This window comes from Amblyraja radiata, chromosome 4 (genome assembly GCF_010909765.2).
Source record: "Amblyraja radiata isolate CabotCenter1 chromosome 4, sAmbRad1.1.pri, whole genome shotgun sequence".
Lineage (NCBI taxonomy): Eukaryota > Metazoa > Chordata > Chondrichthyes > Rajiformes > Rajidae > Amblyraja > Amblyraja radiata.
The window spans coordinates 120263634-120280369 of NC_045959.1; the positions used below are offsets into that span (position 1 = coordinate 120263634).

General features: G+C 47.9%; 1 protein-coding gene across 1 annotated transcript in view; it reads right to left on the reverse strand.

Moving 5' to 3' along the window:
- Positions 1–14686: 14686 nt before the first annotated feature.
- LOC116972538 (SREBF chaperone) overlaps positions 14687–16736 on the reverse strand; it is a 72726-nt gene continuing 70676 nt past the window's right edge. The window contains exons 21-22 of the mRNA XM_033020358.1: positions 16484–16690; positions 14687–15355 (exon numbers count right to left, since the gene is read on the reverse strand). Coding sequence (XP_032876249.1) covers positions 15110–15355; positions 16484–16690 — 453 coding nt within the window. The 3' untranslated portion in view covers positions 14687–15109. The remainder of the gene's footprint in view (positions 15356–16483; positions 16691–16736) is intronic.

Below are 16736 nucleotides of genomic sequence, written 5' to 3' on the forward strand. Positions count from 1 at the left end.
CACCTGGCTCTGTGTAAACCACTCATCTACTCTGGTATTTGCCGCCAGGTCGATTGGCACCAAGAGTTGTCGGGATGTCGGAACTTTGTTCACTCTCTACATCGGCTGGTTTTCGGACATCTCGCACGACAATTTGTTTAATTTCAAGAATTTATAACGAATCACCATTCTGCACAAATTGCCCTGCTTTTTGCTCACGGCCAAAATAGTTTTCCCCCCGCTGTCGATAAGTGGTTTTACTCGTGCTCTCCGGTTTGTATCACGACTGAGGCATGTTTCTCCGCAACCTTGTGGATGTGGTCTCTGCAAGCTGCTATCTATCTATCTATCTATCTATCCCCTGGTCATGTTCTCATTACTCCCCGACTCTGGGCTCTGATCCAGTTGCACGGGGTGAGGCCACCGATGCTTGACTTTGCTGTTGAGTCTCGACTATGAAGGTCTCTGGTCGACTTGCATGAAGGGCGGCCTGTTGTGGATCTGCCTGGAGACTTGCCTCCTCCTGACTCCCGCCTCAGCAGTTGTGCAGGTCCCTGCTGTTGGGGGCTGCCGGCTTTTTGTTAGCAAGGGTGGAGAGCAAATGGTGGTTCAACTGCGCTGGTGGTACAGCCATGTTTTAGAAGACCATCAATTCCAAGTCCTTGCCGAGCAGCAGTGTAAACTACCCGGGCAGGCGGCTAGATTAGTCTCGCAGATGAATGGACCTCCAGCCACTTGCTGAACTTGTCCAACCACACATGAGTGGACAACACAGACAGACACAGAGTGCTGGAGTAACTCAGCGGCTCAGGTAACATCTTTGCAAGGAAAAGGATGCGTGACCTTTCGGGTCGGTACACCTGCTTCAGACTGAAAGTCCGAACAGTTGCGAATTGTGAAGCCAGAGGAAGGAATGTTGGTGGAAGGGGGATATAGGTGGGGCATGGGGGAGGGAGGGAGAGGGGGAAAGGACAGAGAGCTGTGGGGCAACAGTCAGAGGGTTTGTAAATACCTTAAAATTAGAGAATGTTCATACCCTTCTTCAGATCAAGTAAGTGTCCCGACCCGAAACGTCACTTATCCATGTTCTCCACAGATGCTGCCTGACCCGCTGAGTTACTCCAGCACTCTGTGAAACGTCACCTATCCATGTTCCCCACAGATGCTGCCTGACCCGCTGAGTTACTCCAGCACTCTGTGTCTTTGTGTTTGAGTTTAGGAGTGAACAATTGAATTTTGCTAGCTGCTTTGACATCATTTCTACAATGAATTCTATTTCAGTCTGTGCAGAAGGTGGAGGTGAATAGCAACGGTTTGGAAAATCCCTGTGAGGGAAGGCAGGGAAGAAGGAATGTATAGGTGTGCATGTTGATCACCAGACAACAGTGATTGTGAGCATTTTCCCCTCTCCCCTGTTCCATTTTCTGCTGCTTGATTCCTAGTCAACCAAATGATAGCTAAGAGGGAGATGTGTGTGGTAACTTCCCCTCTCGTTTCCCCCAGAAATCTAACGTGCCTGCTTCAAGTTTGTTTCCAGAAAGATGCCTTTGTTTTGAAGGCATCCACTCTCATTCCAAGAACCGAAAGTGGAGTCAAAAGGGCCTGTCCCACTTGGGAGACATTTGCGCATCATGCAGGTGGCGCTCGAAGATCTCGTCAATCCCAAAATCCTGGGGCGCTGCATGCGGCCGCTCGTCACTGTCTACGTCACCACGCACCATGCGTGCGTAATGCACACCACAACGCCCGCGTTGTAACGTGTAAATGATGACACACAAATAACTCCCAAGTGGGACAAGCCCCAAAGTCTTGATCCTCAAAATGAGATCAATTGCAGCAACGGGCAATCTTATTTCAAATAGTTTAGATGTAGATTTGGACACAATTTCGTTTAAAACGAAATAGACACAGAGTGCTGGAGTAACTCAGTGGGTCAGGCAGCATCTGTGGAGAACATGGATAGGTGACGTTTTGGGTCAGAACCCTTCTTCAGACTTCATTACAACATAAAGAAAAGGAATGTTGGGACAAGGATGAAAAGTGTGGGAAGGAACTGCAGATGCTGGTTTACACCGAAGATAGACACAAAATGCTGGAGTAACTCAGCGGGACAGGCGGCATCTCTGGAGAGAAGGAATGGGCGACGTTTCTGGTCGAGCCTTCTCCAGACTCTTCAGGAACAGCAGATGCTGGTTTACAAAAGAGAAGTGCTGGGGTAACAATAGAATGTGTTTTGAGGGTTTGGCTTGAGAGGAACACAGGGAAAAGGGGGAAACTTGAATTCTGGTCTGAGTTTGACCGATCTGGTTTTTTTATATGATTTGGCTTCATATTGTTTAAGAAGGAACTGCAGATGCTGGAAAAATCGAAGGTAGATAAAAATGCTGGAGGAACTCAGCGGGTGAGGCAGCATCTATGGAGCAAAGGAATAGGTGACGATTCGGGTCGAGACCCTTCTTCACACTGATGTGGGGGGGGGTACCCCCCCCCACATCAGTCTGAAGAAGGATCTCGACCCGAAACGTCACCTATTCCTTTGAGTCTCAGGAAGGGTCTCGACCCGAAACGTCACCTATTCCTTCGCTCCATAGATGCTGCCTCACCCGCTGAGTTTCTCCAGCATCTTTTGTCTACCTTTGGTGTTCTATTGTGTCATCTAGGTTTTATCTCTGCAAAAAAAAAGGGGGAATTCTGTGTTATACAAAGAAATGCCACTGGGTTGTGAGCAGCTGAGGATTTAGCATTAACTTTAGTTTCTATGAATTGTCACCCTTGCTATTCTGAAACAGCCCTTAACCTTCAATTTTTCTTTACTCACTGAAACATGGTAGTCCTCGTGACCATAAAAGCACGAGCCATCTTGGATTGTGACCCGTGAATGGATGGAGGGAGATGAGTTGGATCTTTAGTGAGACTCCAGTTCTTGCATGTGTATGTTATTGGATAATGCATCAATCTCATTGGACCATTCCACTGTAATATAAATCGTCCTTATAAATAACTTTGATTACTTTCCCGTCTCAAGTGCTTCTTTTATTGTTTAACTGAAGAGAAAGTTGTTTCTCGACTTTTGGGGTCACTGACTTATGACTGGGGGGGGGGGGGTCAATAGACAACAGGTGCAGGAGTAGGCCATTCGGCCCTTCCAGCCAGCACCACAATTCAATATGATCATGGCTGATCATCCACAATCACTAACCTGTTCCTGCCTTATCCCCTGACTCCGCTATCTTTAAGAGCCCTATCTAGCTCTTATCCAGAAAGTATCCAGAGAACCTGCCTCCACTGCCCTCTGAGGCAGAGAATTCCACAGACTCACAACTCTCTGTGTGAAAAAGTGTTTCCTCATCTCCGTTGTAAATGGCTTACCCCTTATTCTTAAACTGTGGTCATTGCTTGAATGACCATATCACAAGTTTGGTATACAGATACAGCAGGGTAACAGAATGCTGGAGTAACTCAGCGGGACAGGCAGCATCTCTGGAGAGGAATGGGTGACATTTGGGGTCAAGACCCTTCTTCAGACTGATGTGGGAGGAGGGGGGGGCCCTCTTCCTTTCTTCTTCCCCCCACCCCCACATCAGTCTGAAGAAGGGTCTCGACCCGAAACGTCACCCATTCCTTCTCTCCATAGGTGCTGCCTCACCCGCTGAGTTTCTCCAGCATTTTTGTCTACCTTCAATTTTCCAGCATCTGCAGTTCTTTCTTAAACTAAATTGGGAAATGATTTATGCGAAAATCCCAACATACAACATACGAAAATTTTTATTTACAATTAGTACAAAGTTTGTTATATATTAACAAAAATATCACAAGCTCTTCTGCATATTAATATACAGTACAATGCCATGTACAAAACTAAATGCCATATTATCCCTGTCAGTTGCTGTTCTAGTCAAATATGTACACCTGGAATGTGACATTTAATATTTAAAAAGTCATAGGTTTTTAACACTAAATTACGTCCAAGATCACCAAAAGGGCCTTTCTTGTCCAAGTTTGTGTAGCTTTAAACTTTCATTTTTATTCGTGGGCCAAAATAGACACTAAATGCTGGAGTAGCTCAGCAGGACAGGCAGCATCTCTGGAGAGAAGAAATGGGCGACGTTTCTTAAAAACAGCAATTACACTTGGAATCGAGGTGTTGATGTTTGGAGCAATTCCTTTCTAAGTGGCTTTAAAATCAACAAAACTTTCCCCCCCCCCCCATTTTTCACACAGTGGGTGTATGGAACAAGCTGCTTGAGGAGGTAGTTGAGGCTGGGGACTATCCCAGAGTTTAAGAAACAGTTAGACAGGTACATGGATAGGACAGGTTTGGAGGGATATGGACCAAACACAGGTAGGTGGGACTAGTGTAGCTGGGACATTGTTGGCCGGTGTGGGCAAGTTGGGCTGAAGGGCCTGTTTCCACACTGTATCATTCTGTCCCTGTCACCTCATTGTATCAGTACAATGTGTTAAGACACACACGCGTACACACACACACGTACACACACACACGCATACACACACACACGTACACACACACACACACACACGTACACACACACACACACATGTACACACACGTACACACACACACACGCGTACTCGCACTTCTTAATTCCTATCTTTAAGCCAGAATCAATGTGGGACTGCTTTTACTTCAGCTTTGCTTTGGTCTGTTTTGTTGTCCTATCCATATCTGCTGGAGATTAAATGGATCAGGGGGTGCTTCAGTCAATGCAGAGTTCAGGCTCGATGAACCACTGTGATAATCTACACAAAAATGTGAAGTTACTGGAAGAGAAGTCACAATTCTGGAGCAGCTGAGCTAGACGTGTGTTTCTAGACAACTGGGGAATTTAAATTCAAGGAATTAATTCAAAGAAATCTGAGTCTGGTGACAGCAACCAGGAAATTGCCAGATAGTTGTAACAACCACGTCTGGTTCACTCGCTGACATCTTCAGACCAACAAAGCCGTTGCCACCCACTGCCTCCTCCTTCCTTGGGCAATCGGCAATGGACAATAAGTAAAACATGATTCGTAAAACACAGAAATTACCAAAACAAAGACACAAAGACCTGCAGACGCCAGCTTTGCAAGAAAAGACACAAAGTGCTGGAGGAACTCAGCAGGTCAGGCAGCATTCATGGAGAACGTAGAGACAGGAGAATTTCAGGCTGACCTGAAACATCACCTATCCATGTTCTCCACAGATGCTGCCTGACCCGCTGAGTTACTCCAGCACTCTGTGAAACGTCACCTATCCATGTTCTCCACAGATGCTGCCTGACCCGCTGAGTTACTCCAGCACTCTGTGAAACGTCACCTATCCATGTTCTCCACAGATGCTGCCTGACCCGCTGAGTTACTCCAGCACTCTGTGATTTGATCTGGATTCCAGCATCTGCAGTTCCTTTCATTCATCACTCATAAGGTGTTTCCTTCCACCCGCATCTGTCCTATCAGGGATAGACACAGAATGCTGGAGTAACTCAGCGGGACAGGCAGCATCTTTGGAGAGAAGGAATGGGGTTGAGAGTGTCCTATCAGGGAAACAGTCTTCCCAGTGACAAATCAAATTGATGAAGCCGTTACACACATCAGACCAATATCTCCCATCAACTATGAGACGTGAAGGCTTTACACTTTGAAGATACAGCACGGAAACAGGCCCTTCTGCCCACTGAGTCCGTGCTGACCAGTGTTCATCCATGCACACTAACACTGTCCGACACACTAAGGACAATTTGCAATCTCACCAAAGCCAATTAGCCTACAACACATACGTCTTCGGAGTGTGGGCGGAAACCGGAGCACCCGGAGAAAACCCACGCAGGTCACGGGGAGAAGGTACAAACTCCGTACAGACAGCACCCGAGGTCAGGATGGAAGCTGGGTCCCTGGCGCTGTGAGGCAGCAACTCTACCTGCTGCGCCACCATGCTGCCCAAGCGATGCTTGCGATGTCATTCCCTAATTTGGACAACCAATAAGTCTGTTATTATATCCCAAGCCCAACTTTCACTGGCACTTGCGACAAGAGTTTTATCGTTTTTCCTCAAGTTTTCACCAAAGATCCTACAGCGAGCAAGATAGTCCAATCGACGAAACAGACGTAGTACGGTCATGGGCAGATTCATGGGTTATTTTCGGCCCCATTTCCGTAACCGGCTTCCGTCTCCGCACCAAAGATACCAAAGATACTCGTGCGGAGACGGAAGCCGGTTACGGAAACATCCTCGTAAAAATAAAAGTTATTTGGGAAAAATCTTCTCATTTTCAGAATTATAATTTATTAACACAAACTGTTCCCCCGCAACGTTGATTACACTGCGAGTCAGGTCGGGTCGGGTCCGGTTACTAAAATGGATGAAAAAAAGGCCCACGTTCTGCTCCGTTGCGTACTACACGTCAGCCCATTGTATTTAGCAGGAGTGGTCTATCTTGCTTGCTATAGGATCTTTGGTTTTCACCAGGAAATGGCCAGTCACAACTACGCAACCTGAACACTTCAGCGTTGTGTAAAAGCATTGCGGCCGTTCACTATTAATGCTGAGGAGTTAAAGGTTCAACTCACAGGTGCCGAATGTACAAGATAAAGGGTAGACAAAAGTGCTGGAGAAACTCAGCGGGTGAGGCAGCATCTATGGAGCAAAGGAAATAGGCAACGTCTGAAGGGTCTCGACCCGAAACGTCACCTATTTCCTTCGCTCCGTAGATGCTGCCTCACCCGCTGAGTTTCTCCAGCATTTTTGTCTACCTTCGATTTTTCCAGCATCTGCAGTTCTTTCTGAAAACAGTGTTTAGAAGCTAATTCTATGGGTGTAAATTGACCAAAGAGCTCTGGAGATTTGTAACTCACACTTCAACTCTTAATACAACAGCAGATTCATTGACAGACACAGAGCGCTGGAGTAACTGAGCGGGTCAGGCAGCATCTTTGGAGAACATGGATAGGTGACGTTTCACAGAGTGCTGGAGTAACTCAGCGGGTCAGGCAGCATCTGTGGAAAACATGGATAGGTGACGTTTCACAGAGTGCTGGAGTTACTCAGCCAGTCAGGCAGCATCTGTGGAGAACGTGGACCCTTCTTCAGACTGACTTCATTAACTCAAAGTAAATCTGCCGAAGATCATACTGCTTGAGTAACAGGGAACACTTTCATTTAGTTACGTTTAGAGATACAGTATGGAAACAGGCCCTTCGGCCCACCGAGTCTGCGCTGACCATCGATCACCCGTTCACACTAGTTCTATATTATTCCTACTTTCTCATCCACTCCCTACACACTAGCGGGGCAATTTACAGAGGGACGATTCACCTACAAACCCGCACGTCTTTGGGATGTGGGAGGAAACCGGAGCACCCGGAGAAAACCCACGCGGTCACAGGGAGAACATGCAAACTCCACACAGACAACACCCGAGGTCAGGATCGAACCCTGGTCTCTGGCATTGTGAATCAGCATGCTGCCTTTCTGGTAGCGGAGAAAATTGTACAATAAAAGGCAAACTTAAAAAAGAGCTACTTCGCTGAGTTTAGCACAAAAACAAATAAGAACAATATTTGCATTTTTTTAAATTAAAAGCTTATTCCAAAAAAGTGGTTTATCAAGAAATATTCTTTGGTTCTGTACAAGTTTTTAATTTTGATTTTCTAACAATCTCTGATGTTTAAAATAAACACGAGAGGGTCTGCAGATAATTCATTTATGTTCAAGACACCTATTAAGTTGGGACTGAAATTTTTTTTCCATTGAAGTAAAGAGAGCAAGTCCTCTCAATAAGATTTTAAATAACGTTAGTGTGCAGAGTTTAGCCAGAATTTGCAAGAAATAAATACTCTTGTCTTTTAAAAAATCCTACACACAATTCTGTCTAAATATTGAACAATCTCTCTCCAGTGGATAGAGTCCCTAATTAGAAAAATCGCAGCAGTAACACTAAATGCTGGAGTAACTCAGCCGGACGGGCAGCATCTCCGGAGAGAAGGAATGGGCAACATTTCGGGTCGAGTCTGAAGAAGGGTCCAGAAATGCTGCCTGTCCCTCCAGCATTTACCTTCAGATTAAACACAGTATCTGCAGTTCATTCCAAAGATCTTATAGCTATAAGATCTTTGGTTCATTCCTACACCTGAAACATATCACGTTGAGTGTGTGGGAAGGAACTGCAGATGCTGGTTTAAACCGAAGATAGACAGACACAAAATGCTGGAGTAACTCAGCGGGACAGGCAGCATCTCCGGAGAGAAGGAATGGGTGACGTTTCGGGTCGAGACCCTTCTTCGGACTCGACCCGAAACGTCGCCCATTCCTTCTCTCCGGAGATTCTGCCTGTCCCGCTGAGTTACTCCAGCATTTTGTGTCCGTCTGAAAGCTTTTCACTGCACCTCGGTACACGTGACAACAAACTAAACTGATCTAACCTGCCGAGTTTCTCCAGCAATGTGTATTTCGAGATGAAAGGCAAGAAATCTGTCACAACAACAAAGGTGAGATGCCCCATCATAAGTGATGCATCTGTCTCCTCCGGCCTCTTGGCCACACTTGCCCACAAGGTTCAGGCAATCACTCAGACCAACATCAGTACCATGGGACCATGGACACATCTTTAGTCACAGGGCGGTGAATCTGCGGAATTCATTGCCACAGACGGCTGTGGAGGCCAAGTCAATTGATATTTTTAAGGGGTTATGGGGAAAAGGCAGGAGAATGTGGTTAGGAGGGAGAGATAGATCAGCCATGATTGAATGGTGGAGTAGACTCGATGGACCGAATGGCCTAATTAGACAATAGACAATAGGTGCAGGAGTAGGCCATTCGGCCCTTCGAGCCAGCACCGCCATTCAAAGTTTGTTATATATTAACAAAAATATCACAAGCTCTTCTGCATATTAATATACAGTACAATGCCATGTACAAAACTAAATGCCATATTATCCCTGTCAGTTGCTGTTCTAGTCAAATATGTACACCTGGGACGTGACATTTTATATTTAAAAAGTCATAGGTTTTTAACACTAAATTACGTCCAAAATCACCAAAAGGGCCTTTCTTGTCCAAGTTTGTGTAGCTTTAAACTTTCATTTTTATTCGTGGGCCAAAATAGACACTAAATGCTGGAGTAGCTCAGCAGGACAGGCAGCATCTCTGGAGAGAAGAAATGGGCGACGTTTCTTAAAAACAGCAATTACACTTGGAATCGAGGTGTTGATGTTTGGAGCAATTCCTTTCTAAGTGGCTTTAAAATCAACAAAACTTTGCCCCCCCCCCCCCATTTTTCACACAGTGGGTGCATGGAACAAGCTGCTTGAGGAGGTAGTTGAGGCTGGGACTATCCCAGAGTTTAAGAAACAGTTAGACAGGTACATGGATAGGACAGGTTTGGAGGGATATGGACCAAACACAGGTAGGTGGGACTAGTGTAGCTGGGACATTGTTGGCCGGTGTGGGCAAGTTGGGCTGAAGGGCCTGTTTCCACACTGTATCATTCTGTCCCTGTCACCTCATTGTATCAGTACAATGTGCTAGACACACGTACACACACACACACGCACACGTACACACACACACGTACACACACACACACGCGTACACACACATGTATACACACACACGCGTACACACACTTCGCACTTCTTCATTCCTATCTTTAAGCCAGAATCAATGTGGGACAGCTTTTACTTCAGCTTTGCTTTGGTCTGTTTTGTTGTCCTATCCATATCTGCTGGAGATTAAATGGATCAGGGGGTGCTTCAGTCAATGCAGAGTTCAGGCTCGATGAACCACTGTGATAATCTACACAAAAATGTGAAGTTACTGGAAGAGAAGTCACAATTCTGGATCATGGCTGATCATCCCCAATCAGTACTACGTTCCTGCCTTCGCCCCATATCCCCGGACTACACTATTTTTAAGAGCCCTATCTAGCTCTCTCTTGAAAGTATCCAGAGAACCTGCCTCCACCGCCCTCTGAGGCAGAGAATTCCACAGACTCACCACTCTCTGTGAGAAAAAGTGTTTCCTCGTCTCCGTTCTAATTCTGCTCCTATCATTTATGACCTTATGACTGAAGATAGATCAGCCATGATCGAATGGGGGAGGAGACTCGATGGGCCGAATGGCCTAATTCTGCTCCTATCACTCATGACAATATACAATTTTACCTGTACATCTTTGTGGGATGTCTTCATGACATTCACAGTCCCGTTCATCACCTTCACAGTTACTGCTTATAAATAAGTGGCACCAACTTGATCTTAAAAACCCTGCATCACAGTCGACCTTCTATAAAATATATCCACACAATAAATATTTTCAATTAAGCAAGAAATAATAGTGTCGATCAAGTTTTCTTCCGTACAGAATTCGAAAACAAACTCTTCTCATTTAGTATCTTCTCCTTTATGTGGGTAAGCATTAATTGTTCGAGAGATTAAAAAGTGAAACAAAACAGAGTTATGTTTTTTAAATTGTATCAGGAGAATACACAGCTGTTAGATGGGTGACGTTTTTATTTTTCTATAAAGAACGGGAGGCAGAAGGGTCCCGACCCGAAGCATCACCCATTCCTTCTCTCCAGAGATGCCGCCTGTCCCGCTGAGTTACTCCAGCACTTAGTGCTTATAGACAATATGTGCAGGAGTTGGCCATTCGGCCCTTCCAGCCAGCACCGCCATTCAATGTGATCATGGCTGATCATCCCCAATCAGTACCCCGTTCCTGCCTTCTCCACATATCCCCTGACTTCGCTATCTTTAAGAGCCCTATCTAGCTCTCTCTTAAAAGTATCCAGAGAACCCGCCTCCACCGCCCTCTGAATTCCACAGACTCACAACTCTCTGTGAGAAAAAGTGTTTCCTCGTCTCCGTTCTAAATGGCTTACTCCTTATTCTTCAACTGGGGCCCCTGGTTCTGGACTCCCCCAACATCGGGAACATGTTTCCTGCCTCTAGCGTGTCCAAACCCTTAATAATCTTACATGTTTCAATAAGATTCCCTCTCATCCTTCTAAACTCCAGAGTATACAAGCCCAGCCGCTCCATTCTCTCAGCATATGACAGTCCCGCCTTATCTTTTGACTACTTAGAGGGAATAGACTATTTTCTAAATGGGGAGAGTATTCAGAAATTGAAGGTGCAAAGGGACTTGGGAGAGCTGGTGCAGGATTCACAAACAGTTACATTTGCAGGTTGAGTCGGTGGTAAGGAAATACAAAGTTAGCATTTATCTTGAGGGGATTAGCAATATAAGAACAGGAATGTAACGCTGAGGCTTTACAATGCGCTGGTCAGGTCACATTTGGAATATTGTGAGCAGTTATGGGTCCCATATCTGAGGAAGGATGTGCTGCCTCTGGAGAGGGTCCAGAGGAGGTTTACGAGAATGATCCCAAGAATGATTGGCTCTGGGCCCTGTACTCGCTGGAGTTTAGAAGGATTGGTTTAGTTTAGTTGGATGAGGGAGAATCTTATTAAAATCTACCAAATAATGAAAGGCCTGGATGGAGTGGGTGTGGAGAGGATGTTTCCACCAGTGGGAGAGTCTAGGACTAGAGGGCGCAGCCTCAGAATTAAAGGGCGTTCCTTTAGGAAGGGGATGAAAAGGAAATTATTTAGCCAAAGGGTGGTGAATCGGTGGAATTCTTTGCCACAGAAGGCTGTGGAGGCCAGGTCATGGGTATTTTTAAAACAGAGATTGATAGGTTCTTGATTAGTACGGGTGTCAAAGGTTACGGTGAGAAGGCAGGAGAATGGAATTGAGAGGGAAAGATAGATCAGCCATTATTGAATGGTAGACTTGATGGGCCGAATGGCCTAATTCTGCGAACCAAACTAATGAAGGTGGCGAATTAAAGATGAAAACACCTTTGAGGCAGGACTTGTTCGGCAAGGGTTGGATATTGGGGGGGGGGGGGGGACTGAGCCGCGAAGGTCAAGTCGAGATTTCCCAGGAGACACAAAAATGCCGGAGTAACTCAGCAGGGACAGGCAGCGTCTCTGGAGAGAAGGAATTGGTGAAGCTGCGGGTCGAGACCCTTCTTCAGACTCCAGACTTCATCTTCTCCAGAGATGCTGCCTGTCCCGCCGAGTTACTCCAGCATTTTGTGTCCACCTTCGATTTAAACCAGCACCTGCAGTTCTTTCCTGCTCATTTTCCCCAGTAGTTTGAGGAGAGTTAGCGTTAAAAGACAGAAATGCTGTTGACTGCTAGGCAGCGCTAACAACTGCAATAGGAAGACAAAAATGCTGGAGAAACTCAGCGGGTCAAAGTCACCTGCTGAGTTTCTCCAGCATTTTTGTCTACTTTCGATTCTTCCAGCATCTGCAGTTCTTTCTTAAACACTGCGATAGATTATTACATAGAAACATAGAAAATAGGTTCAGGAGGAGGCCATTCGGCCCTTCGAGCCAGCACAGCCATTCATTGTGATCATGGCTGATCATCCCCAATCAATAACCAGTGCCTGCCTTCTCCCCATATCCCTTGACTCCATTAGCCCCTAGAGCTCTATCTAACTCTCTCTTAAATCCATCCAGTGATTTGGCCTCCACTGCCCTCTGTGGCAGGGAATTCCACAAATTCACAACTCTGGGTGAAAAAGTTTTTTCTCACCTCAGTCTCAAATGACCTCCCCTTTATTCTAAGACAGAGGCCCCTGGTTCTGGACTCGCCCAACATTGGGAACATTTGTCCTGCATCTAGTTTGTCCAGTCCTTTTATAATTTTATATGTTTCGATAAGATCCCCTCATCCTTCTAAACTCCAGTGAATACAAGCCTAGTCTTTTCAATCTTTCCTCATATGACAGTCCCGCCATCCCAGGGATCAATCTCGTGAACCTACGCTGCACTGCCTCAATCACAAGGATGTCCTTCCTCAAATTAGGAGACCAAAACTGTACACAATACTCCAGATGTGGTCTCACCAGAGCCCTATTCTGTCGTAATAGAATAACAGAGAACGCCCGACTTACTCAGAGGTCATCGGGACAAGTGAACAAGCAAATACTCTGGGTGTCGATCTCTCCATTGACTCTACCCACAGGCGGTGCCTCAGCCTAGAATTCTTCTGCTGGGAATCACATTCCCTTCAACGCATTTCATGTTGTCTTTTGAGAGGGAGAGAGAGAGACAAAAAACGCAATTTGTCAAAAGTTGGCATGACCGCTGATTCGATGGTACTTTAAGGAAAATGTCACCTCTTCTCCCTTCCTCAAGGGCCTGTCCCACTTAAAATATTTTTTTCAGAGACTTGGCGTTGAAAGTTGAAACGAGACCAGAAAGACGATACGACTCTTTGGGCGACTGAGGAGACGACTCACGACCATACAGGCGACACCCTGGCGACATAGAAACATAGAAAATAGGTGCAGGAGGTCATTCGGCTCCTTCGAGCCAGCACCGCCATTCATACCCAATCAATAACCCGTTCCTGCCTTCTCCCCATATCCCCTGACTCCACTAGCCCCGAGAGCTCTATCTAACTCTCTCTTAAATCCATCCAGTGACTTGGCCTCCACTGCCCTCTGTGGCAGGGAATTCCACAAATTCACAACTCTCTGGGTGAAAAAGTTTTTTCTCACCTCAGTCTTAAATGACCTCCCCTTTATTCTAAGACATGTCGCGGGGGTGAAGCCTGTATGGTCGTGAGCAGTCGCCCAAAGAGTCGTACCTTTTTTCAGGTCGCCCGCTGGATTTTCAACATGTTGAACATTTTTGTCTGGATTTTCAACATTGGAAAATGTTCGGCCACCTGCTGCGACTATGATGAGCGCCGGCAAGTCGCTGGAAATAATCGCGTAAGTGGGACAGGCCCTTTACAGTTGCTGCCAAACCCTCGCTGGGTTTTGCTGACTTTAGCTGCAACCTGGCGATATTTCTTTCCGCTCATTAAAAACCGCTCAGAGTCCGCCGGGATCCCACCACTGGCCACGTCTTCCCATCACCTCCCCTTTCGGCTTTACGCAGAGACCGCTCCCTCCGTAACTCCCTGGTCAATTTGTCCCTTCTCACCCAAACCACCCCCTCTCCGGGCACTTTCCCCTTGCAACCGCAGGAAATGCAACACTTGTCGCTTTACCTCCCCCCTTGACTCCATCCAAGGGCCCAAGCAGTCGTTCCAGGTGAGGCAGAGGTTCACCTGCACCTCCTCCATCCTCACCTATTGCATCCGCTGCTCTAGGTGTCAGCTGCTCTACATCGGTGAGACCAAGCGTAGGCTTGGCGATCGCTTCGCCCAACACCTCCGCTCAGTTCGCAATAACCAACCTGATCTCCCGGTGGCTCAGCACTTCAACTCCCCCTCCCATTCCGAATCCGACCTTTCTGTCCTGGGCCTCCTCCATGGCCAGAGTGAGTCCCACCGTAAACTGGAGGAGCAGCACCTCATATTTCGCTTGGGTAGTTTACACCCCAGCGGTATGAACATTGACTTCTCCAATTTCAGGTAGTCCCTGCTTTCTCCCTCCTTCCCCTCCCCTTCCCAGCTCTCCCACAGCCCACTGTCTCCACCTCTTCCTTTCTTCTTCCCGCCCCCTCCCAAGCCCCACATCAGTCTGAAGAAGGGTTTCGACCCGAAACGTCACCCATTCCTTCACTCCATAGATACTGCCTCACCCGCTGAGTTTCTCCAGCATTTTTGTCTACCTTCGATTTTTTCAGCATCTGCAGTTCTTTCTTAAACTTTTTTTTTTAAACATCGCTAAACGCAGCATTTTCTTAAAATTTATAATCCTTTAATGCACTTTAAAAAAAAAATTTGATTTAAAAAATATCTCTGCTCTATCTTCCTTGCGTCACAGTTTATGTCTGATTCACATGAAGCGATATTGTGAGAACAAATAATATCGGGCCTGATTACTATAACGTGCTAGTTGTGCCAACCAAGTGCTCTTTGCAGGGCAGGCTTATTCCCGCTGCACCATGCTGTTCTGAAGCTTTGTTACATAAATTATAAAATTAAAATCTTGCTTTGTTTCAGCCAGTTGCCGCAGAGTGAAGGCCGGCCAGCGTTATCGTGCAGCGTTCTCCCCGTGCAGTCGAATGATCATCCAGTGTATGGCGTCTCCAGTCATGCGCTACGAGGCGGGGTCCGTGGCGGTGGTGGGCTCGTGCAGCGAGGCTCGCGCTCGCTCGCTCAGTCCAGCTTCTCCAGGACGGAGGGGAAGTAGACGAGACTGAGCTCACTGCCGAAGTCGCACACGATGGCGGCGTTGTCCAGCACCAGCAGCTGCCGCACCAGCTGCAGCTCGTTGCGTTTGCCCAGGTACACGGTCTGCAGCAGGTCCCCGTAGCCAATGTCCCACAGGCTGACACAGCCCTGACCCCCCGTCACCAGCAGGTTGTCCGATATCACCCCCAGGCTGGCACCACATCCCATGTCCTGCAACGGGGCAAGGAGCAGACCGGTTAATGGGTGTGACACACACGCACACGCACGCGCACGCACGCACGCACGCACACGCACACACGCACATACACACACGCACACACACGCACACACACACGCGCACACACCCACACACGCACACACCCACACACGCACACACCCACACACGCGCACGCACACACGCGCACGCACACACGCACATACACACACACTTACGCGCACACACGCACACGCACACACACGCGCACACACATACACACGCACGCACACATACATACGCACACGCGCACACACACGCACACATACACACGCACGCACACACATACGCACGTACCCTCACGCACGCACGCGCACACACGCGCGCACGCACACACACGCACGCACACACACACACGCACGCACACCCACATACACGCACACACACGCGCACACGCATACACACACGCTCACGCACGCACACACACACAGACACACACGCACACACAGACACACACACTCACGCCCGCACACGCGCGCACACACGCAGACACACACACACACACACGCGCACGCACATGCAGACACACACGCAGACACACACGCACACAGGTACACAGACACACACGCACACAGACACACACACGCACGCACACTCACACATACACACGCATACACACGCACGCGCACACACGCACACGCGCGCACACACACCCACACACACCCACGCACACACACACGCACGCACACACACGCACACAGATAAGCACACGCACGCATACGCACGCACACACATACGCACCCACATTCGCACACATACACACGCAAGCGCACACACGCACGTACACACATACATACACACGCATGCACTCACACTCACACACAAACAACCTCCACTGTACACAAGGTATGCAAATAGTCGCCACATAAAGGGTGCTGACAAAGTTACAAAGTATCCTCTTTGTCCCCTTCCCCCTTGCCCCTCCCTCACGGTGGTCCCCCCACTCTGGGTCCCCACTGTCCCCCCCACCCCCCTTCACAGCAGTCTCCTCACGCCAGGTCCTACTGTCCCCCCCCCCCCCCCCCCCATGGTGGTCCCCACATGCTGGACCCTCTCTGTACCCGGCAGCGCCCCCTGGCACCTACTTGCTGAATGGAGTAGAGCTTGATGCCAGTGCTGCGGTCCCACATACAGATGATGTCGTCCAGGCCGCCACTGATGACGCAGCTGGAGGTACAGATGAGGGAGACGACGTCACCACGATGGCCGTGCATGTGGCTGATGCGGCTCCCCGTCAACACGTCCCACAGGCACACAGCTCCGTCCTGCCCCCCGCTGGCCAGCGTCATCGTCTGCGGGGTGAAAGGAGACATTCAACAACTGCAGCTGTACAGCTGT